This window comes from Manis pentadactyla, chromosome 1 (assembly GCF_030020395.1).
Source record: "Manis pentadactyla isolate mManPen7 chromosome 1, mManPen7.hap1, whole genome shotgun sequence".
Taxonomy (NCBI): domain Eukaryota; kingdom Metazoa; phylum Chordata; class Mammalia; order Pholidota; family Manidae; genus Manis; species Manis pentadactyla.
In genome coordinates this window covers 8106554-8130642 of record NC_080019.1, presented here as the reverse complement: position 1 = coordinate 8130642, position 24089 = coordinate 8106554, and the positions used below count along the sequence as shown (strand labels likewise).

General features: G+C 52.1%; 1 protein-coding gene across 3 annotated transcripts in view; it reads right to left on the bottom strand.

The window, feature by feature from the left end:
• Positions 1-255: 255 nt before the first annotated feature.
• SCARA5 (scavenger receptor class A member 5) overlaps positions 256-24089 on the bottom strand; it is a 108120-nt gene continuing 84286 nt past the window's right edge. For 2 of the 3 annotated variants that reach the window (XM_057506925.1, XM_036889086.2), the window contains 2 exons: positions 10730-10924; positions 256-2562 (listed from right to left, as the gene is read on the bottom strand). In XM_057506925.1, the coding sequence (XP_057362908.1) occupies positions 2426-2562; positions 10730-10924 (332 nt within the window). In that variant the 3' untranslated portion in view covers positions 256-2425. Of the gene's footprint in view, positions 2563-10729; positions 10928-24089 lie in introns of all 3 variants that reach the window. The other variant, XM_036889085.2, reaches the window with a different exon arrangement.

Genomic DNA, 24089 nt, shown 5'->3' with positions numbered 1-24089 from the left:
CCTGCCTCCCTTTAGGTGATAAGGCCCAGTGACTTCACAGACCCTGTACCCATCTCTGGATGGTCCTCTTACCTGTGAATGGAACTCTAGTGGAAAAACATCCCCAGGCAGGAAATCCAAAGATGTGAGGAAATAGACAGGTGTTCTTCCCTTTATCAAATACAGAAGAAATTCTCCCATAAGCTGGGCCTTGATTGTTGTTCTGTTACTTGGGTCCTTTTTCTTACGTGACCTAATAAAGCTTGAGACACCATGTTCCACCATGAGAATGTGTTTATTATCCCCCAGAAGTATCAAGGCAACTTCTCAGAAGCCACCCCTTCTACCAAACCCGACTGAGAAATGATCAGACCATCAATTTCGCCATCCTCTGCGTGCTCACCGGGTTTTCATGAGAAACAATATGATGGAACTCTCATTAGTGACAGGGTTTTTTTGGCTTTATTGAAATTCTTTCTTGCAAAGGGCTGATGTACCTTAGGCCAGGCCTAATTTCCTTTAGTCCCTGAAATACAGGCCCATGGTTATTTCCGTGTCTTCGTATGTAGACATGTAAACTAGTAGACTTTTATTTTAAGGTCCAAACACTTATCACTGTCATCTTTATTTGATGCAAAACAAAACTTCTGTTTTTCCCAAATGAAAAGATCAAGGAAGAAAGTTACGTGGGTCTTTACCGGTGGGATAACTGTGTTCTTTGCCAGAACTGACTTGGCAATTAATTTTGTTCAGTGTGCCATCTTTCCACCTTTACCGTTTTCTTTCTTAAATGCAAGCTTTGCAGTGTGCTGCGCTATGTAGTAAAGAGTGCCGTGTTTATATATGCATACATATGTTGGCCCCGGAAAAAGTGCATGAGTACATGCGTTTTATGTAAACAGAGCAATCGGTCAGAAGGAGAGTGTCTGATCATTAGGACATCAGTGAATAACAAGCATATTGTAAGCAAAGAACAACCAATAGCATGTATTGGTTTAGTTATCAGCCAGGAACTCTGCCGGCTCTGCACATGGAGGGTCCCAGGTGTCACTTTTCCCAGGCAAGCCGATGCTCACCCAGCATGACAGGTGAGTGTGTGTCCGAGGCCTGAGTTTGTGACTCCCCCAGGTGAGGTGGGTCTGTGCTTACTCACTACCATGTAGCTCCCTAGTCCTAGAACACATATATGGCCTAGTTTGACCTCCTGTGTCCAAAGCAGAATATGATCTCCCTGTCACTAGGAGAGGGCTTGTAGAGGCCCATGGCCCCTTCTTCCCCCAGAGGTTAGAGGGAACCCTTATTTCCTTCCACTCTTACAGGATCCATTAGGACACATGATCTCCTGACCAAAGGGTGGCACCCAAAGAGGCCTTGAAGGCTCAGCATCATCACCTCCAGCAAGTTCTGAGATGCTGGTGCCTTGGCTTTCTCCCTGATGGCCAGGTGAGAGTGCAGGTCTTGGTTTAACCCGGACAGCCCCCATGTCAGCCTCCAGATCAGCTTTCCTCCTCTGCAGGTGGTTGGCCTGGGAGCCAGTCACATCTGAACCTGCACTCAGACACCCCATAGGTTTTAGAATATGTAACCTTCAAGTCATGCGTGTCTTGCACCTGAGCTTCTGGCTCAAGCCTTGCCAAGACACACTAAGGTTCTGGTGGACACAATGGTCTCGGTCATTCTCAGTCTTCGGACTTGCAGGAGAATGGGTCAGTTAAGTGCTACCTGGAGGTAAGGTCTCACCAAGCTAACATGCCTTGTGGAAACACTGCAAAGTGGATAGATGGATTTGGCACCAAGATACTGTGTAGCACGCATGGTAGTCACTCAGCAGATGTTCGTTTCACTCCTGCAAATCCAGATTGACTTGCCTCTCCCTGGGGCTCCTGCAGCTGGCCTTTCCTGTATGTCACTTCCCCAAACTAACAGATGGGGTGCAGAGGCAGAGTAAAGAGGGGAACACATCATTCAGTATTGTCTCTTACTGGGAAGGAAGATGTCGAAACTGTTGGCCTAACCGAGGTCTGGGAATTATCTGAAGAGTGCGTGACCTGCGACACCCCCCTCCCTCCTCCACTGCGGCATGTGTCCCTCACATCATCCCAGCTTTCGTCTGTAACTAACAGACCAAAGGCAGCACGACCGAGGCCTGATGCATGGTGCGCAGAAGGCTGACAAAATGGCGATCCAGTTGGTCAGGGCTCTACAAGCAGGGTCCTTGGTGGAAGAGGGAGACCGGCAGTAGATCCCAGAGTTGCATTTTGGAGCAGACGTCCAAGAGGAGAATGACAGCAGGGTCCCAAAGTCCTGGGATAGGGATACAGGGGTGGGGGGTGCTGGACTGGGCAGGGCAGAGGCACTGCGAGGGGAGCCTCGAGCAACGCCCCCACCCCAGGGGCACAGGAAGGAGGCGTGGCAGCAGGGCCCAGACCTGGGGCTGCGCCCACGTTCAGTGCCTGTTACACATCACCCCAGCGTCCTCAGCATGTCCACAGTTTGTCACCCCCCATTTGGAGAAGCTGCAGCGGAAGATGGTGTCCTCTGTGCCCTTGCAGGCGACATCATCCATCCAAATCCTCCCGGTGCCTGCAGAGACAAGTCAACACGGCTTCTTAGCAGACAGGCCGGCAGGCAGGACAGAGGGGAGACAGGAGCATCGTTCTGCTCAGGCTGCCCCGGGTTCTGCTGGCAAGTCTCACATCTAATGGCTCCCACATGCCCTCTCCACCCTGCAAGACTAAACACTTATTTTCTAGGCCCAGTTTCTTCAGGACAGAATAACAATGATTGATGGTGGTATTTACTGAGCATCTCCTCTGTGTCAGACATCTTACATATGTGATCGCCCTCCATTCTCACCGTGGTGCTGTGAGATAGGTGTCGGGAAACTGAAGCTCAGAGGGCACCTGGTGCAAGGCTGCTCAGCCTGTAAGTGGCAGAGTTGGAACTCAAGCCCGAGCCCTGCTGCCTCCCAGGCCTGCACCTTACATGAGGCACCTCACGGCTTTTGAGACACGGTATCTTGCAGTGCTTGTTAACGAATCCTCAGGCAGAGCCTAACTGGAGGGACCGTGTCAGATCCTGGCCTGGACAGACCCAGCGCCCCGTAACCAAATGTGCCAGTGCCAACATTACCGCCAGTGTTCTGAAGCTTAAAGCAGGTGTTCCCGTTCTATGAGCTCAAAACATAATCTACGTTTTTCATGATCTGGAACTCTACCTGATGGTTCTGAAACTCTACTCACTCTTGAACTGCAAGGGAGAAATCCCTTTACAAAGAACATCAAGGGAACATCCAAGCCATTTTGCCACCCACTAAATCTCCCGCATGCCGCCCACTGAATCTGTGGCGCTGTAATGGCAGGGAGCCCCAGAATTTAGCATTATAACCAGACGTGCATCTAATGACAGGCGGGAGCATTCCTAACCACAAGTAACTAAGTCTGTTCCCCAACATACAAGGTCTCTAAAACAGTCTATTTCAGTTTTGCGTACAGCCAGTCTTGCTGACCCAGCTCTTAAGGGGACCAAACTAAACTACTGGTCTGAAGGTACCCCTTCAGGGGAACCATTAGTTGACCAGGGCTTGGTGGAAGATACAGTTAAAATGTACATTCTGGTTCATTCTGGAACTCTGTGTGGGCCTCGAGAGACATAAACTTGGCAGTGAGGTCCCTCTGTGGATGTCAGGGGAACAGGGCCGCCGGGTGGGGCAGCAGAAGGGACTGGAGAGCGCTTGTCTGGGGTCGCAGGGGTCAGTGGACAGGGGAGAGGGTGGCACCAGAAGTCACCCAGAGCTCCCAGTGATGAACTGGCAGGGCCATGATTTGTGGATCTGGGGGGCTCTCTGGGCTGGTGGCTGGGCCACGCTCCAGAGGACGAGAGTCCATTTGGGAGCCCGCTGGACGGCTGAGCTTTGGGGCTCCAGGGCAGCAGGAGCTTAGAGCTCGGCTACCTGAGGGGTGGTCTTAGACAGGCAGCATGGGCATTAACCAGAGCTTGTTAGAAATGCGTAATCTCGGGTCCCACTCAGGATCTAATGAACCAGAATGTGCATTTTAACCAGGTGGTTATGCAGTAAAGTTTGAGAAGCACTGATCCAGCAAAAGCAGTAGGATTTACAGTAAACAGGACAGAGCTCGATGCATGCCTCCACCCCACCCTTGGGGCCACTTCACTTTCAAAACCAGGAGGGGATTCCTGATATGCAGGAATTTCAGTACTGAAATTCCAGGGAAACCAGGATTGTTGGTCACTCTAGCACCCGCCTCTAACTTGCTAGGTCTATAAGCTGGCACCAAAAAGCATGGGGATTAAAGGTCATGGACTGGGTGCCAACATTAGGATGTGTCGACCTGAGCAAGTCAGATGAGTTAATAAATCGTGCCTGCATTTTAAAGGCCTTTGAAATCTACCAAAACCCTACAAAAAAGGTAGTTCAGGGATTAGTACCATACCCTGATGCTAGCCCTGTCTCCTCTCTGTCCCATCATCTCTCAGCAGCCAGACCACCTGTCTTTTTAGACGAACTGTTAGGAGTGACTGTTAAAACCCTAACACTGTCACTCGCTCTTGAACTGCACGGGAGAAATCCCTTTACAAAGAACATCAAGGGAACATCCAAGCCGTTCTGCCGCCCACTAAATCCACCGCATGAACTAAGTGGTTTAGACATTTTTGTTATGCAGAGATTTCCGGCTTGTGTTGTCATGGGATTGCTGGGCGGTGAGTTCGGGGACAGGGCTGGGAGGGGCCTCCTTCCACTGTCTTCTTGGATGTTGTTTCTTCTCCAGAACCTCTTCTCTGGCCGGATACCCTGGGTCTCTTACACAATAAACCCTTTGAGGCTGAGCAATAATTCACAGATTAAATGTCTCCTGGAAAACACGTCAGTTTACCAATTACCCAGGAAAAAGGCTGCAGACCCAAGAGCTCTGTGGGATTAGTCACACCCAAACCAAATAAAGAAGCAAATAAAGGAGACTGACAAATACAGAACAGGCCCAAGGTAACCATCCCAGATGCATATGTAGGATCATGAAACTCCAAACTCCAGCTGGTGCTTAGCCAAGATGTTCTGGCTAATGTTCAGTCATGCAAGAGCTAATAAAATGAGAATCGGGTCATTAAATCAGCAGCACTGAGTATCTGCAGTTACTGCAACGGCGTGGGGCCTTGCCCAAGGGCCAGCAACCCGCAAACCATCTCTGCTCCTCAGCACATCAGAGAGCCTGGAGCTCCTGTGACCCCAAGTACTGATCATCACTTTAGCTTGAGAACCCACATCTGATGACTCAAAGCATGGCCTGAGGACCAGGAGCGCAGGCATCACCTGGGAGCTTGTTAGAATGCAGAGCCTTGAGCCCACCAGACCTGAAGTGGGATCTGCATTTTAACCAAATCTCCAGGATACATATGCGCATTCAAGTCTGAGAAGCCCTGCTCTCTGTTAGGTCTGCACTGCTGAGCAGGATCTCTCTGTGAGCTCCCCAACAAAGGCCTGTCAGGGAAGCAGGGGAGGTACTCCGCCCCCCACTTTACAGGTGAGAAACATGAAGCAGCGGGGTGATGTTTCATCTGGAGGAGGCAAACCTGAGGCCAGAGGCCGGGGTTTCTGATATTGAGAGCCCCAGGGGCTGTTGGAAAGTGGTACTGTAAGGATACTTACCAGATGCGACTTTATCCTTACCATTCATTTGTTCATTCAATAAATACTGGAGGGCCTACTCTGTGCTCAGCACTCTTCTGGGTGTCTGGACTACATCAGTGAGCAAAAAGGATAAAACACCTCTGCCTCATGGAGTTAACACTGGAGCTTCTAAATGTTTATGTACATTCATATTAATAAAAGGAAGAAGTTACACTGAATCCTGCAGGCTTCCATCAGAGCCTCACACAGAGGGAGGCAGGACCACTATCTGATAGATTTTTTAGAACTAGAGGCCACAGAAAGATGAAGTGACTTGTCCCACAACTACTAAGGGGAAGAGAATGACCCAGGCCTCTGACGTCCAGCCTGTCCAGTCCTTCCTCCTTAACAGAACCACAGTACACAGCACACAGAACAAACACTAAGCTGGAGGTGGCAATCCCTGGGTCACTTGGCCCTCTTCCTGCTTTTGTAAATAAAGTTTTATTGGAACACAGCCCACTGTTTGATCACATTTTGTCAGTGGTGCTTTCATGCTACGATTGCAGAGTTGAGTAGTTGTGAGAGACTATCTGACTCACAAATATGTACTACCTGGCCTTTTAGTGGTTGCTGACCCTTGCATGAAGCTATCTCCCAGTATTCAAATTTTATCTTAGAAAAAAGTGGTAATACTGATATGATTGGAAGTGGATACTCACAACTCCATCTTTGCACTCCCACCTGTAAGTCTGTCTGCGTTTGTACCCATCCTTACCTCCTTTTGTCTGTCTGTCTCACAGAAAGGTTTTTTCTGCAGGTCCAAGACTAATTCCCCGCTGGGCTAGATTCAGCTCCCATCCATCTCCCCCTAGACCTTCTTCCAGCCATTACCCTCCATCTTCTCTACCCCACTGCTCCCTTGCCAGAAACTCTTGGACCAATTCAATTAAAAAACATTTTTTAAATTAAAGTATAGTTGATATACAATAGCATATTAGTGAATATTATTCAGTCATAAAAAAGAAAGAAATCTTGCCATTTGCAGCACCATGGATGAATGGAGAGGGTATTATGCTAAGTGAAAGAAGCCGGGTGGACCAATTTAAAACTATAAAACATCTTCAAGTCTCCTGCATTTGGGTCTTCCCTTGTTTTTTTCCCAGGGAAACTGATAATTTCATTATTGATTGTCCAGGAAAAATGTTATGGTACCAGACCAGTGCCAGACCTGCCAGAGACTGGCAGTTTCTTGTGTTACACAGGGGAGGACGCAGGTTTAGGCAGCCATGGAAGCTCCTTCCTCTCTCGCTGCCTCCCTCCCTTCCTGCTCACACTTACACTGTACCTACTATATCCCAGGGTTTTGGAGCGGTCAGGGTGAAGCCTTCCTGATGTTCACACATGGGTCAGAGATCAGGAGCGTGTGAGAGGTGCCATAGATCTGCACAAAAGATGTGTGGGAGCACAGAGTGGGGGTGCTTACCTCAGGGGGGTGTGGGTGGAGTGGGGGATGGAAGGAGACAGCACAGCTCCCCGCAGGAGATGGTAAGTAAGCTGAATTTAAGAGCTGAATCGGCATTAGTAGATGCAGAAGGAGCAGCACATGAGAAGATAGGGAGACGTCAATTTGCTACGCAGGCTCAGAGAACGTAAGTGGACACATGTGGCTGAAGGATAGGGGCTCAGGGAACAAATTAGCGAGGGTCTGGGGTACTAAGCTGAGGAATCCAAATCTGATCCTGAGAGCAAAAAGACCGCTTGCGCATGCAGGCAGGGGAAGGACACAAGCATCTCCTCATTTTGGAAAGATCCCTGGCAGCTGCAGGAGAAGGTAACAGGGGCCAGCGAAAGTGGAAGGACTGGGGCTAGCAGGGGTTAAGAAATCTGCTCCAGGTCTCTGCTGAGCTCTTGACCACTGCTTACCCTGACTGAGCTCCTAAGGCAAGAGCAGTGGGGACAAAGAGCTGGGACTGAGAGGCGGGGCACCCGGGATAGGAGGCTGACTGTGGTCTGAGGGGTGCCCGGGCCTGCTGCCCGGCCCCTACCAGGGCCCGAGGGCCTGTACCATGCTGTTCAGAATCTGCAGACATGTCTGCTCTGCCCTCTATAAACTGAGCACACTGAGGTTGGAGACTAGGTTCACTCCACCCCGGGCCCCAGTGCCGACCACGGAAGGTGCCTGGAAGCAACTGTGCAAAGAAAGCATGCAGGCTGGGCAGGGGGAAAGGGCACCAGGCAGCGCAGCTGGGCCAGGCCCTTCTCTTTCCTTCTGCGTAGCCGCTCAGTCCTGGCCTGCCTACCTGTCAAGGCCTCGAATAGCACATGACATAAGTTATGGACGGTGGTGGGGAAATAAAAGTGCACATTTGATGCATACATGGAAGCAAGTCTGACTTCCCACTGACTGGCTTAAAGAGTCAAGTGGTAATTTTAGGGCCTCACACCATACAAACGTCCAGGTAGATGAAACGGGCTGCACAAGGGTGTTAGACTGATACGCTCGTGACATTCAGACGGCTTATTGCGGCTTCTCTAAAAGAGTTTATGGGTTTTTTTCTAAAATGGTTTTATTTCCGCTCCTTAGGAAGAAGCCCTCATTGGTGCCAACAATGGAAAAGCGAAGACCATTCCTACTGCTCCTGTTTCTCATGTAAACGAAAACAGCATTTCCCTTGAAGAAAACAGGCGGAGACCTAGCCCCGAGCTGTCAGTGGGAGGGAGGCACGCTCCCGGTGGGCTGCCCTCCCTGGAGCTGGACGCTTTGAACTCCCCCCACGCTCTGGCCTTTGAGTAGAGAGGCCAGGACGTGTGGGGACAGTCAGCTGCTCTCTGCCAGCTGTCACAACAGATTTCACCAAGAGCCACTTTCAGTCAGCGTGCCTGTCTTCATCTGCTCAGACTGCTGGGACCAAGTCCCACTGGCTGCGGGGCTTAGAAACAACAGACAGTTATTTCTCACAGCTCTGGAAATGGGAGTCTGAGGTGAGGGTGCGGGTGGTCAGGTTCTGGTGCGGGCCCTCTGGGTGTACATCCTGACGGGAAGGGGAGGAGGGAGCCCTCTTGGGGCCCCTTTATAAGGATGCCGACCCCACTCACAAGGCTTCCCCCTCACGCGACCCAGTCACTTCCCAAAGGCCCACCTCCTAATACCATCATTCTGGGGGGTAGGGTTTCAGCATATGAATTTGGGGGGACACATTCAGTCCATGAGAGTGACTAAGGTCTAATGGGGGCCGTGGGAAGTGGAGGGTCCCACCACTAGGCTGGGTGTGAGCTGGCTCACTTTCCTACATGGAAGACAGTCGGCCCCTCCTCTCCATACCCTGAGGGCCGTAGCCATTCAGCCAGTGGGCTGGGCAGCCGCAGCCTCGGGCAAGACAGCAAACGGGCCGGGTACCCTCTGCGCAGCAAGGGGCTCCCCCAGGGGGCCCGCTGTTCCTTCCCAGGTCACCCGGGGGACTTGGCAACTAAGCGTGAGCAGCTCCGTCCAGATCTCTCCCCGCACCTGCCAGAGCTCAGGTCCTCTTGACAAGTGAGCGGGGGCATTTCAAGTCCCAGGGGCCTGAGCTGGAGGGCACATCACAGAGTCTGCAGAGCCTTCAAGTGCCAGATGGGGCCCCCAAGAGCCAGGGTGGAGAAGCCACCAGAGCACACAGCCAAGGTCAGCCTGCTAGTCTGTGTGGGGAGTACTGGCTGTGTGCCTGTGGGACCATTGATATCGTTGTGAGTCAACACAGGTTTCTCCAAGTTCAAGGTCTGTTGGACGAAAAAGTACGTGTGAGTATGAATGCTTATGTTTGAGTGTGCACGTGTATGCCAGGCTCCGGATGTTGAGCACACGTCTGTGGGTGCGTCCTAAGTGCCCCTAGTTTGTGTGTAAACTTTCACATCAGCTTGGGTGATGGCCCCAGTAAGCCTATCGGCATACAGAGAGGGTCATGGGCTGAATTATGTCCCCACAGTTCCTACGTTGAAGCCCTAAGCCTTGCAGAACAGGACTGGTTCGGAGATAGAGCCTTTGAAGAGGTGACTAAGGTTAAATGAGGTCATTAGGCTGGGCCCTGATCCCATCTGTGTTCTTCTAAGAATTGGAGGTACACACACACACACACACACACAGGCCTTTTGAGGACCCAGGGAGAAGATGGCCGTCTACAAGCCAAGGAGAGAGGCCTGGGGAGAAACCAGCCCTGCCCGCGCCTGATCTTGGACTTGCCAGCCTCCAGACTTGGGAGAACATAAACCTCTGTTGTTTAAGCCACGCAGTCCGTGGGGTCTGTTAGAGCGGCCGGGCAGGCTGGCACAGAGAGCAAGCCTGCGGCAGACATGGCACCGGGATGGGGACCGAAGCTGCAGTGAAGGGGTCGGCGGTTCAGGCCAGCTGTGCGCCCAGGAAGGGGCCACACCCGCAGAGGCTCCTGTACCCACCGTGGGAGGGGCCGTGTGCTGGAGCTCACGGAAAGGAAAGCAACCGGAATGGTGGAGGCTTTCAAAACTGGCCTATGAGGACAAAAGGAAGTATCCGGAGGTAGTCACCTGAGGAAGGGCAGACTCAGAGGGTAGGGACAGCCAGCAGAGTGGACTCCCAAGCCACCTGCTCGGCTCTGAACCCCGGCTCTGATGTTTGCTAGCTGTGTGACCTTGGATAAGTTATTCAGCCCCTCTGTGCCTGCTTCTTCCATTTGGAAAATGGAGACGATATCTGCATCCACTTTGTTGTGTCGTAAGGATTATATGAGTGGGCATTTGTGACGTATTTAGAACCCAGCCTGGCACACGGTGAGTGCTGCCCAAGCGTTGTATGTTGTGCTCCGTAACACAGCGTGGCCGGGGGTTAGACAAGTGCCCTGAGACGCGGGATGAGAACAAGGGCCAGTAGGGGAATCCGACGGGAGGCAAGAAAGGAAGTCAGTCTAAGGAAAGGAAGAACGTCCTCAGGACTGCCTGCAGGCGGACTGGTTCACCTGAGGGACAGCGGACCTCCCACTGCAGGAAGTACCAGGGCGGAGGCCAGGGAGCCCCTGGCAGGACCGCTGTCCAGGGGACTCGGGCTTTGGAGAGGAGGCCAGCCCGGGGACTCCAGGGCCCCTCCCCACGTCCCCTTCCTTCGGGGCGCCTTACCTTGCCCGAATCGAGCCGTCCGGTACACCTCCTCCACGCCGCGGAAGCCCAGCATGCGGCACACCACGTCCCCGTCCTTCTTGTCCCAGCCGTCGTCGCACACGGTGCCCCAGCGCCGGTCATGGTACACCTCCACACGGCCCTCGTGCGGGCCCGAGCCGTTCACCAGCCGGATCGTCACGGCCTCCACACCGCCTGCTGGGAGCAGCTCGCCGTCACCACTCCACCCTGGGCACCCGGGGCTGCCCCGGGACCTTCCCTGACCCGCTCTGTGCCCCCAGCCCATCCCGCATGGGGAGGGCAGGGCCGGGGCCACAGTCAGGGCCACGAACAGGCCAGCAGATCTCACGGCATATACCTCGAGAGGATGGTACAAGGATTCCCCACACACCCTCTGCCCGCCCCCTTCCAAAGCCTCCCCCATTATCCACATCCCACCAGAAGGGGACATGTGCTGCCATCGATGAACCTGCACTGACTGACATGCCATTATCACCCAGAATCCCTACCTTAGGGCTCCCTCTTTGGTGGCGTCCAGCCTACGGGTTTGGACAAACATACAGTGACGAGCATCCACCATTGCAGCTTCGCCACCCTAGAAATCCTCCGTGCTCAGCTGATCCGGCCCTCCCCATGCCCACCTCCCTGGCAACCAGATATTTTTTACTGTCTCCATAGTTTTGCCTTTTCCAGAATGTCACATTAGTTGAAATCATATAATGTGTAGCTTTTCTAGATTGGCTTCTTTCACTAGGGATATGCATTAAAGCTCTCTCCATGTCTTTTTGTGGCTTGATAGCTCATTTCTCTATAGCACTGAATAATATCCTAGTGTCTGGATGGACCACGGTTTATTCATTCATTCACCTACTGAAGGACGTCTGGTTTTTTCCAAGTTTTAGCGATGATGAATAAAGCTGCTATGGACATTCTATGCAGGTTTTTGTGTGGACATAAGTTCTTAACTCATTTGGGTAAATACCAAAGGAATAGTGATGGCTGGATTCCTCTCCACCTTTGTGAGACCTGGTGGCCAGCAGTCATACCTGCCAGGGAGAAGGGGGCAGAGGAAACAGCGGAAATCAAGGGAGGGCTGAGACTTTGTGGGCAGGTGGCCTGCTGTGCAGCTCAGTGGGGGGGACAGTTTCCCAGGAAGTGTCTGAGTCCTGGGTTCCGTGGCTCATGTCTACTTTCCCAATAGGCTGTGAGCACAAAAATGTTTGAAGACAGACAGACCTGGGGGTGAATTCTGGCTTGGCCACTTACTGTCTGTAAGTGGGCAACAGTAGTTCATCAAATCTGAGACGCCACTTTTTGTAAGGCACGTCACTATTTTAGCACATCACTGCTACTAAGAAGGACAAAGCCCTGACAGCTACAGTGGCAAATTAAGTCACTTGCCAGATGCTTCCAGATTTCAGAGATGTTAAAATGCATCATCACAGTATTGGTGAAATATGGCAATAGATGAAAAGAGCTTAAAACAGCACCTGGCACATAGAAGGCTCTTCTTTCTACCTGAATAACCTTAGGAAAGTCTTGTGGCCTCTCTGAGGGCATTTCCCCAACTGTGGCATGGGGACGGTGCCTAGGGCTTTTGTACAGATTAAATAAAATGAGCGCAATGCCTGGCACCTTGTAGATACTCAGCAGATCCTAGTTTGCATTCATTTCTCTAAGGGCTGAAACCCTGTCACATGCATAAACTCTGGTTGGCATAAGAGCCTGGCTGCAGGAAATGAACAGTAAATGTTTGCCGCGCGAATGAATGAATTCACTCTTTTGGGGTTACAGAGCATCGCACTACTTCTTCAAGGGGATACTGGGGACTCAAAGAAGAGCTGGAAAAAGGCTTAAGATCATCTCAAAGCCAGAGTTTGGCTGGAAGTCAGTGTCAGAGCCATACACGCAGTTAGTATGGGTTTCTGGCTGGGAGCTTGGGTTTCTGGATATGCCACCTAACACGCTTCACCACCCTGCTTGCGCTTCACTCACGGGGAGCTATCTTTACCCCTTGGGGACCTGAGTTTTCTCACTGGACCAGACTTTAGAGTGGTCATTGGGTAAGTCTGGCCACACATCAAAATAATCAGGAATGCAGATTCCTGGGTCCACTCAGACCTACTGGATTGAAATCTTGGTGGCAGGAGTCAGGGGTCTGTATTTGCTACAAGTATCCCAAATGATTCCCAGGTAATGTATGTGTGTAGACTGGCATTTCGCAGTGACAGGATTAGATGGCCTGTAAGGTTCTTTCCAGCATCAGTGTTCAGTGACTTCAAGGCCAGGGAAGAGATCAAAGTTGTCTTTTTTTGTCATCAGAAACCACCTGGCACATGTAGGAGGAAGGTGGGGACATTTTATTATGACACAATGACAAGTGAGTGACATGATACAAGAAAACCCCTATGTAAACTGCCAGAGAAAAGAGCAAACCTTATCAAATTTTGCTCCCAATAAATACTGTACCCTTGGACTGTTTTTTTCTCTTTTTGGCCAGGTGGCCTGGTGAGAAGGTGGGACTCCCCGTACTAATGACTGTGACTTGGCGAAGACCTTTGTAGGCCATTGGAGGAAATGGCAGAATTAATCCACCCCACATGAGAGAATAGAGGAGTTAGAACTGGCCACCTGCCTGGGCTGGGGAAACCACAGAATAATCTGCACAGGGAACTAGAGAAGTCACCAGAAAACCACCCATTCCCAATTCTGAAACATGATGGTGTGACGCCTTTGAGAGGTTCCTCAAAGTGCCTCATGCCATTTTTTATGCATCCTTCATCCCTGACCATTCTCCCCATAGGGATTTACTGAAAGCACAAACTCCCAGCAGGCTGTCCAAAAAGGCTGAGCATGAGCAAGAGAACATAGAACTCCTGGAGAAGGAGAACCCGGAGAGAAGCAGAGATGCAGAGACCAGGCCCGAGACAGGGAAGCTGCCCGGGGAGCAACGATGACAAGCTGACTGGAGCCGGTGACAGCGAGTGAGGCCTGGCCCTTTGGGGGCTTGGCCCTGGGTGGTTGGGCCCAGGCTGAGACGCCAGCCTTGCCTTCTCACGACCTGCCCCTCCTCTGTCAGCACCCTGTCAGGGTGCGCATGGGCCACGCCAGGCCAGGGGGTCTCCAGCAGAAGCCTCAGGGTGACCCATACCCAGAGGGAGAAGTGACAGGGGGACGCTGTGGGACCCTAAGCAGGCCAGCAGAGTTCAGGTGTCAGGTCTCTCCCTTATCTTCTCTGCTCTGGTCAGCCTCTACTCACCCCATTCACTTCTTCATTTAGCAAAATAAGTGACTGACCATCTGTTAGGGGCCTGCTTCTGTTCTAGGGGCTATGGGTACATCCATGAACCAAGTCTCTGTCCTCATGGAAAGATACTTTAGTGGGAGAGAACAGTGATAAAACTAGAGACAAAAATAAAAATCTAACTATGAGCAGGTAGTGAAGAGTGCTTACAGGGGAACAGTAATACAGAACGGGAACAGAGAGTGAGGGGAGGCATCATCTTGGATGAGCACAAGGAAGGCCTTGACAGGAGACCTGAATGAGCTGAGGGAGAACATGGATTACCCACCTGTGGGGAAAATGGAAATTCCCATGGCCAGGATCCTCACCTGACCCTAAACTATTTGATGATACAACTGGCCTGCTGCTGGACTACTGCTTCCACACCTGTAGGCAATAAGCTATTATTGACTGAATTACTATATAAAGAGCTCTGCCCAGTGCTCTGGGTGGAGGCAGAGACAGAAGTGGATTATGGACCTACAGACTGCTGGATGCAGACATTATCCTAGTGCCCGACCTATTGCTGTTAGAGCAAAGCCGGGTATAAACCCTTTTACCCCTAGAATGTTCCATTGTCATTTCTCAGTTTCACTGAATCCACAGTGAACTTGCCTGCGGCTAAAACCCTCAGGCAAGACACCACCCCAGAAAAACCCCTCTCTGTACTCTGGTCTAAGCTTTTCTTGTCCTGTCAATCTCAACTTAGATGCCCCATTTCCCAAAAATCCTCCCCTGGTAGCTTTTACTACATATAATAATTGCCTATTTATTTTCTTAGGACACTTTGAGCATTGTGAGGATAGAGCCTGTAGCCTGATACTGTGCCTGGTATACTGAGATATCCAAGCTGTGCGAAATGAAGGCATGCTTGAATGGAGGAGCTCAGGTAAGAGAACCCTGGTGGGCAGGTCCTGTCTAGCGGGCACCCCAGAGTGTAGGCCTATAATAGGAGCCTGTAGGGAGAATTAGTCATCATCCCAAGACCCTTTTTATTAACATCATAGCCCTGTCTAGTCACTCACTCGCTGATGGCTTCTTTTGCTGGGACGGTCCTGGGTTCTGGACTCAGGCTACTGGCACACTGACTCTACGTGAGACAGCAGGGATGTGGTCTGTCATACGATTATGGTGGGTGCTGGAGGAAGTCTGGAAAATGGCATCTGGACGCTCAAATATTGAAATTCCCAGGAGGCGTCAATGTATATAGAAGTGATGAAAGAGTGTTTGGAAACAGGACAACTTCAAAAAATCGGAAACGTACGGTAACCATCGTTACAGGCTCACAGTGTCAATTTCAAGGAGGTCCCTGGTCGGTGCCTCATGCTCCCAGTCACCAAGCAAAGCTGTGATCCCCAGGCCTGCCCCCTGTCCCTCGCCCCCACCCCGGGTTGGTTCATTGAACACCGGAGTCTGCTTTGTCACTTGTTCCCAGACCCCCCAGGTTCAGCACTTCTCCCCACAATGGAGGGAGAACACAGTCACCTGCCCATGGGGTCAGCAGATGCTGCATGCTCCCGAAGAATGAAAGTGATTCTGAAGGTCACACTGCTTCCCCAGGGTTGATCGGAACCGGACAGCACATCTTGTCCTAGCTCTGTCTCACAGGACGTGGCATTATGATTTTGTATCCATTTCTTCCTAACAAAAGCTCAGCTCCGTGGATACCTCCCTTGGGAAAACCTTAGGCTGAGGTCTGATCTGATCAAGACACCAACTACCCCGGTCCAGGGACTCAGACAGTCCAAGGGGCTGGCCTATAAACAGCACCCTGGCCTTCTCAGGAGCAGTAGGCGAGGCGGCAGGCAGGCCTTTCTCAGGCCTGAGCAATGACGCCACCTCCCGGAATGCACATGGGGGATCAGCAAATGACTGCAACAGTGACCCCGCCTCCGAGCCTGAGGAGGATGTCATGACTTATTAAGAGGTTTGGGTTTCTGTGTGCAGAGGATTTAAACTCTGCTTTTCCCCAGCAGTTTCTGCCCCAGGGCAAAGCTTTCCCACCAAGCACTGAACCACTCTCCCCCACAGCCATGTCAGCCTCCACATAATCAGATGAGGAGTCTGAGAGGCGGCTGCAGCCTGGCTTGTGACCCCCTCAGGATATTTCGTGGAAGTCCAGGGAGCTGCTTCCTCAGATGCCCACCCAGAGTGGCCCCGAGGGGTGCTGGGGGTTCCTTGAGGTCAAAGATATACCTCTATTTGCACATGACAGGAGGGGAAAATAGGAGGCAGGGATTTTTGATTGCCCACAACTCAGGAAGGCCAAGACCTACAGAAAGAGGGGGTGGCCCAGCCGAAAGGCAAAGGTCTAGAGTGCTCATGGCCACCTCAGGCTTCCCAGACTCCATGTGGCTTCCCTATGTGCCCTGTGTTGACTGACAGGCCCCTTTACTTCCTTCTTCACATCCGCCTCAGTGAGCCCTGGGAAAGCTTCCCTGGGCAAAATGTAGATCAGTAACTTTGCAGAAAACCCTGCCCCCAGCTGTGCCCGTGTGAACACCTGACTTTCATTCATAAAGGGAGCCCCTTGGTGAAGAGGATATCAAACTCTGTCTCTTGTTCTGCAGTCCCTCCCTGCAGACTGGAATCCACCTGGACATGTGCCCACGGTTTGTAGACGCAGAGGACGGTAGTGGCCACACGGCCGGCGCCCACCCTGCTCTTTGCAGGAAGAGCACCGCCAAGTATTCCATCTCTTGAGGGGAAGACCTAAGCTTAAGGGAAATACCGAGTATCATTTCCTCACCAAAACCCTGGGGGGCAAGTGGAGAGCGTTCTGACTGGACAGCTTGCCCCAGTCCCTCACCCACTAAGTCTCCGGCAGAGCTTTCCCTTATAACGCCCCAACCCCCATGGCAGGGACACCCAGATGTTCATAGGGCCAGATGTTCCTCTGTGCCTGCTACCCCAGATTTGGGGCCAGGGGTTCTCCCCTTTTATACAGAGAAGCAGACAGTGAAGAGTCCCTTCAAATCAAGACCCAGACAAGAACATCATTTCTTTGTCTCACTGTGTAACCCGAGGGGAAGAGTTAATGCCGGGGACCCAGGGCAGGAGCCTGGCCCTTTCCCGCTGGGCAGCTTCCATGCTCCCAGATCAAAGAGCTCAGCCGTTTCACCAGCAAGCTTTCCAGAGCATCGGCAGTTCTAATCTCCGCTTGGAGCCCTCTGCCTGGCTGCAGCGCCAAACCACAGAAGCCGCCTCTTCATTCTCTGACCTGCTGTACTGACCCTGCACATTTCTCAGGCCACTCCTGGGACCACCCTGAGGCCCCCATCCACCCTCCTGCAGCAGGACCCCAATCTGCTCCAGTCCTGACCCAGTCCCTTGGTAAAGGGGGTAGGGCTGATGGGGTCAGATCACAGAGGAGATCAAGGCCTGGTGTCTGGGCTGGGACACTTTGCAAATTCTGGGGATCTCTAGTAACAGCTTCCTTGAGCTTAGTTGTGGGCTAGAGATGTCACCACCACTTAGGGCACAGAGCTACTTTCAGGTAACAGTCACACTCTTTGGGGCTTTTCTAATCATCCCAATTGATGGCAAAGCCTAGAATTTGCCAGGTGGCAGGGACTTGGGGATCACACAGTCCAAACCCTGCATGTGATACACACGGGAACGGAGGCCCAGAGAAGTGAGGTGTCTCCCTCTAGGTTATCCTACAGTCAGTAGAAGACCGGGGGCCTGAACTGGAGACTTAACCCATGTATACCTCCCTTTCTCTCCCAGAGTCCTCATTGTCCGTGAGGCCTCCGGGCAGGGCCCACTGATTCAGCTTTACCACTTTGGTATAAGATGCCTTTTGACGGGACAGTTACATTAAAAACCCCTTACTTTACCCTTGAACTGTAATGTTTCTATCACCGATTCATAGGAACAGTTTGGCTTCTCCTAAGCCTTACAGGAGGACCACGACCACAGGGATGTCCTTGCAAAGCACTGGCTGCTTCTGCAGCGAGCCGGGAGGAGGGGACTGGCAGGGGGCTAGTCAAGGAGCCTTAAGGCTTAGAGCACTAAAAACCTTTCTCTTCCTCATTTCATGGCTTGTAACACTCACTTCCCAAGGCTGCAAAGGGGGTCAGTGACAAAGGTCCTCTCCTTGGCCAGACGCTAGCCAGACTCCTCTGAGCCCTCCCAGCTACTAGGCTTCAACCTTGGTCTATACAGACTTGAACAAAACACTAACAGCTTCTAAGAGCTCAGGGCCACATCCCTAGGATGACCCTGGCCTCCCTTAAAGTTCCTGCCTGAGAAAACCCAAGGTTATTGAGAGAATTGCTGTTTGCCGCGGCCGGTACCTGAAGATGAGGCCCGCCTCCCAGCCGCTGTGGGACGGAGGAGCCAACCTTGGACAAGCTCCCGTTCGCAACCCCAGATGGGCTTCCCAGGGACCAAATCCTCTTTGTGTTTTTTGTAGTTTCACATCCCTGACTCTACTGAGCCCCCCTCCCTGTCCCCTCATCCTCCCTTTAACACGCCCTGTCACCTGTGTATAAATCAAGGTTAAGTTCAGTTTGCACTGGCCTCCTCCCTATTGCATTAGTATAATACTGATTAAGGTCAGTCCCGACCACTTTGGTGTCCAGCTTTGTTTATCTTTGACATCAGATGTGATTAGACAGGCATCAGACAGGCTGGTCAGAGCGTATGCCATGCTCTCAGCCTCGGGCTCTTCCTTACACATGGGAGAGGCCATGGGTGATTGGTCAGGTTCAAGGGTTCTGTCCAAACCACTGTGATGATTAGCAGGACCGCCCAGATTCCCCTGGGATCTGAGCTGGGAGACTGTGGAGAGAGCTGAGCAGAAGCAGCAGCAGAAAGAGGCAGGGGCAATGGGGTTAGCAAGCCATGCTGGAGGCGAGATGCTCGAGTGCGTCCATGAGCCCCTAGTGCTGTGGCCCCCAGAACTGCCCTGGGTTCTGCATGACCTCCCCATTCCGGACTCTGCAATGCCCACTCATGAGTCTTGTCCCCCAAAATCTTCCCAGGTGTCCCTGTTACTTGAAGTGACCCAAGAGACCCCAGTCCTTGCTGCCCAATGCGAGTATCCAGGAATCCCACACACCAGTCTAAGGGATGGGTAGCTACTTGCCTCCTGGGCTCTGGGTGGATTTGAGGATTTGGATGGAGGAAATCACTATGGGAGACAACAGGGGAGAATGGAAAGTGGCTGGTTCTGGACTCGGGAACAGCGTTCTAATTCTGGCTCCACTGTTGCCAGATGCAAGCTCTCCACGCCTACCCTCTTCGTAAAATGGTAGAAGTTGGGAGCAACAGCACACGTCAAGGACTTGGCACGTCACAGCCCATCACTGTGAGCTCCCATCCCTGACCGGCCAGCACTTCACCCAGCAGCCTGTTGAGCCCTGAGGGGTCCTTGGGTGTTGCTGAGGATGGCTTGGACACAGTGGCCCAAGGAGAGGTCATCTCCTTGAAGCCTTTTTGCAAAGTAACCTTGTTGCTTGGGGAGTGGAACAAGGGGGGGCTCACCCCTCCAATTGGATTAATTTCCTAACTTCCTCTGCTCTCCCCAGGGTGCAGTTCTCGGCTCCTCAGTCAGGGGAGAGAGACAGGCACATGAGCAGAAGACTGGCTCCTGCTGTCAGCAGCTTTCTGCTCACTAATGCGAGCTGACTGTGATTCATTAAGCAGGGCCATCCAGGAATGTGGCGTTCTGGCTGCGTCCACTCTGGGGTCCTAGCACAGACCTTACCAATCTAATCTGTGGGCATTCTCTTCCCGGAACAAATGTGTCTTTGCTCTCTTTGCCTTGTAAATACTTATGTGGGAAAAGCAAGGTCCCAGACAAGCAGTCTGAGTCTACCCAGATTCCCCAAGCTCTGATCCCTGAGGCCTACAGCAGGAAGGGGTGCTGGGTGTTGGCCTTGAACCCCCATCTCCCATGTCACACAATGAAATCCTCTCCATGCTGCACCGTGCCTGACAGCGGCTCATCCTGTCTCCGGAAATGGAAGGGAATGTGACAGGATCTCCTGGGAATCCATTCCAGTATTTTTAACCACCTGGTTTTGTTCATAGGGCACTGGCATCTCTGGCTGGCTCCAGGGTGTTTTATTATTGCCTGCCTTATTTTACTCTGTATGCTTGGGGTTTCACAGTTATAAGTGGGGACTGAAATGCAAAACACCTTCCTCTTCCTGCATCATCTAGTGAGAGCACAACTGAGGGAGTGGCTTCACTACCTGGCCCCTCGGGGGGTCTGGGAGGATAGCTTAAGGACCCATATCGACCAGCTCAGAACCAGTTTCCAGGGCTGCGCTAGTCTTAGAACTATACTGCCTGCAGGGCTTGTCCACACCCAGCTCAAGACAGCCCCAAACCCAACTATAACCAGGCCATGTTCTGGGCACTACCCAGGAGGGACTTCAAGTCAAGGATGGGCAGTGAAGGGAACTAACGTACACTCAGGTCCTACTACACGTTCCGCCATGCAGAGGGCCTCCGATGTGCATTTTCTCATTCATTCTTCACAACAGCTCCATGAGTTAGTTATTATGGCTGTCACTCAACAGAGGAGAAAATGGGCCCAGAAAATTCAAGTGATTTGCCCAGAGTCACACAGCTGCTACCAGGCAGAGCCGTGGGGAAGAGCAAACTTTCTTTCCTTTTCAAACCACAGTGCCAACAGTCAGGCTGAATAATAAAGACAAATACTTGTTAAGAGCCCCCTCCAAACGTCAAATGCCTTTTGTCCATCTCCTACCAGCCCTATGGGGTCTGCAGGCATCAGTGCCTTCAGGAATAAGGGAAAGAGTCTTGGTCTTAAAGCAGTGGTTCTCAGCCCTGGGCTCTTGTAAGAATCACCTGGCTGCTTTAAACTCTACCAGTGCAGTGGGTGTAGCTTTGAACAGCTGCCAGGTGACATGAATGCCCATCAGGGTCAAGAACCAGGCTTAAAGGGACGGAGCTAGGATGAAGCTGGGCCTCGCGACTTACCAGATGCCCACATATAGGAAAGATGACACCGCTCTGCCTCTTCCCGGTCTCTATGCTCTCAGCACTGTAAGCTCTGAGAGCGACAGCCACCGGCACCCTGGAGGTCCCCAGTCACAGCCCACTTGCAGGCAGAGGGCCTGGCACATGGCAGGACATAACAAATTGTACTGAGCGAGTGAGTGAGTGAGTGAATGGGAGATGACTGGATTCGCAGCCCTCTGCTGGCTCTGGGAACAGAGCAGATCCCTAAGTGCTCCACTACCTGCTTGGCTGGGCATCAGAAGGGCCCCAGAGCCCAGGGAACTTCGCTTCTAAAGGAGAGGAGAGGAGGGGAAACCCAGCCTGAGTCTGAGACCCCACAGCTCCTCTGGGTTGGTTCATCCTGCCTCCCAGGCCCCTGCCAGAGCAGAACAAGTCAAAGGAAGGGAGGTTGTGGAGAACAGAAATAAACACACGGGGCTGGGAAAGCAGGCTCTGATTTTCCACAGCTGTGGAGTTGAGCCCAGGGATAATTTGGACCATCTGCCCATTAAGGAAGTTGAACTTTGGTTCTCTTGTGAAGAAAGAACTCCCTGCGCCCCCAGCTGCCAGCAGCTCCCTGAGGTAGGGGACGCTGGGCCCCGTCCATCTCTAGACAGGACGCTTCTCTTCCCCCTGACATCTGTGGGAAATGTGGTCCGTATGGGAAGGACAGGAGCCATCCCACAAGCAAACTAAGGAATTTCTGGCCGGGCTCTGCTGGAGGGCATCACTTTTAGACTGTGGTCTGGCCTGTGGGTGAGCTTTATAAAATGCTATTTCCTCATGGTAATCTGCTCTTAACTTAATATGGTACTTTATGCCTCTTCAAAGCACTTTCGTTAGACGGGCTCATTTTGATCTTTGCAGCCCTCCCCTAAAGTGGGTGGTATTCGTCATACCCGTTTTACAGGCAAGCAAGCTGAGATCAGAGAAGGAAAGTGACTTTCTCAAGGTCACATGATACAGCAGCAACACCGGGACCACACCTGGATCTGCAGACCCGCAACCGCAAGGGCCACCTTACCGTGTCTTTGACTGGGGTCGCAAGGAGTGCTCAGGACATTGTGAAGGAGCAGCAGAAATACCTCCCAAGTTATCACTGCACTTATCACACAGGATTTTTCTTTTAACTGTTGACTCCCCCATAGTCTCTGTAACTCTGTTGCATATTCTTTTGAAACTGGGAGTTTGTATTCTCTTGATTTTGCTTCTCCAGTGCCTTACTCCTGGCTGCCTGACTCCTAACAAAGGTTCATTGAAAATGTGTGCTATCAAGTAATAAATGTAGTGCCTTTCCCCATCCAGCCCCGAACCAGGGCTGGCCCATCGCAGCGGGAGGATGTTGCTAATGCTCAGAAGCTCTGCTGCGAGCTGGATTTGTAGGAATTCACCGGGCAGCAGTGAGGCCTGAGTCCTTTGCCCTGACTTTGCTCCTGGGCCTCTCCAAGGAGAGGGGTCAGTGACTGTCAACAGGCCTAAGGACTAGGAAGAAATGCTACGGAGGCAGGGGAAAGTCAGCACTGCCCGACTCTCATTGTATCGCGCCTACAGCTATGAGAAGGTGCTGAGGTTTATCTGGTGTCCCACAAACATCTTCATGGACCTGTTACCTTTACCTCCGGCCACATCCCGGACTAGTGGCCTTTCCTAAGAAGGCCCTCACACCCTCTGCCTTCACTCACCCCCCCCCCCCCGCCAACTGTCCTGTTTCTTCTAAGTTCTGCTCTCCTTCACGTTCAAGGTCTGAGACCCGTGGGCTGGGATGCTTCCCCTTCCCCATATTATAAATCCTGGAAGACAGAACCTCACTCTAACGTCGTATGTACCGTGTTGTCGCTCTATCACCTCGGGCACATAACTTAACCTCACAGAACAGTTTGCTCCCCTGTTAAATGGGCATGACACATAGCTTACAGGGTCAGTCTGAGACAGGGGTGAGCTCGGTGACTGGGGTGGCTAGTTCTCAAGCAATAGTGCTGAACTCAACATAAGCCCTAAGGATCGTGCTGGGGGACCGAGGCACTGCGCAAGGGACATGCCCAGCTCCTGTGACATGAGGAAACTGGCGTGACCCCTTGTACCGCAGTCTGCAAGGCACCTCCCAGGACATCCTCGGGCTGTACCTTCCTCTTTCATCTTCCTGTTCTTCCACCAGAATTCTACAACAGTGCTACTTAGGAGAGAGGCTGAGACCCAGCATCAGGGGAAGTACGTCCATCAGGTACTGCTTCCAAGAACTCTCCAGCACATTTCCACTGTCAAAGGACAGGAGGGGAAGTGGGGCCGTAAAGGTACCACAGTGGCAGCTACAGCTGGTCCCGTTACATCAAAAAGCCATTTGGGACCTCCCGGCAGTTCCTGCAGCGCCCTGCATGCTTTACCTCCCAGCACAGAGGAGAGGGTCCGGCGTCCAGGAGATTAAGAACAACTCCTGAGTTTGTGTGAGTTGCTTTGTAAATAAACAGTTTAACCATTCCTGGTTTTAATGTACGTCGCCACCTAAAACTTTCTTCATACAAAACCCACATCAAAGACCCAAACTTCAGTTCTTCAGTGTTTCCAAGGTGCAGAGTCTGTAGAAGAGTCCTTGGTCACCTTGGGTCTGAGGTTTGGGTTACTAGAAGAGGTTTCCTCAGGGCAAATCCCAGAAACCCCAGTGGGCTTGCCAGGGAATGGGGAATGTCAGTCCTGCAGGGAGCCGCCTCCAGGCGCCTCGGGAAGATGGGTACAGCAGCGTCAGCTTGATGTGGGGAAAGGAGAAATGCAGACACGGAGTGACACGCGCTCCCTGGGTCACACACAGTAAAAAGGATAGGTGCTTAGGGAACCAACTGGTACCTCCTTTCACAAGCATGAATCACCCCACTAGCCTAACCGTTAAAAGAAGCAGACCTTCCCAGTTTCCACCGACATGCCTGGCCTTTCCATAGCCCCACGGGCCTTTACCTCCTGGTCCCACATCCAGGGCTAGTGGCCTTTCCTAAGAGGACTTTCACGCCCTCTGCCTTCACTCTTGCTACCCCCACCCTGCCTTGTGTCCTTTCTTAGTTCTGCTCTCCTTCAAGTTCAAGGTCTGAGACCCCTTGACTGGGATGCTTC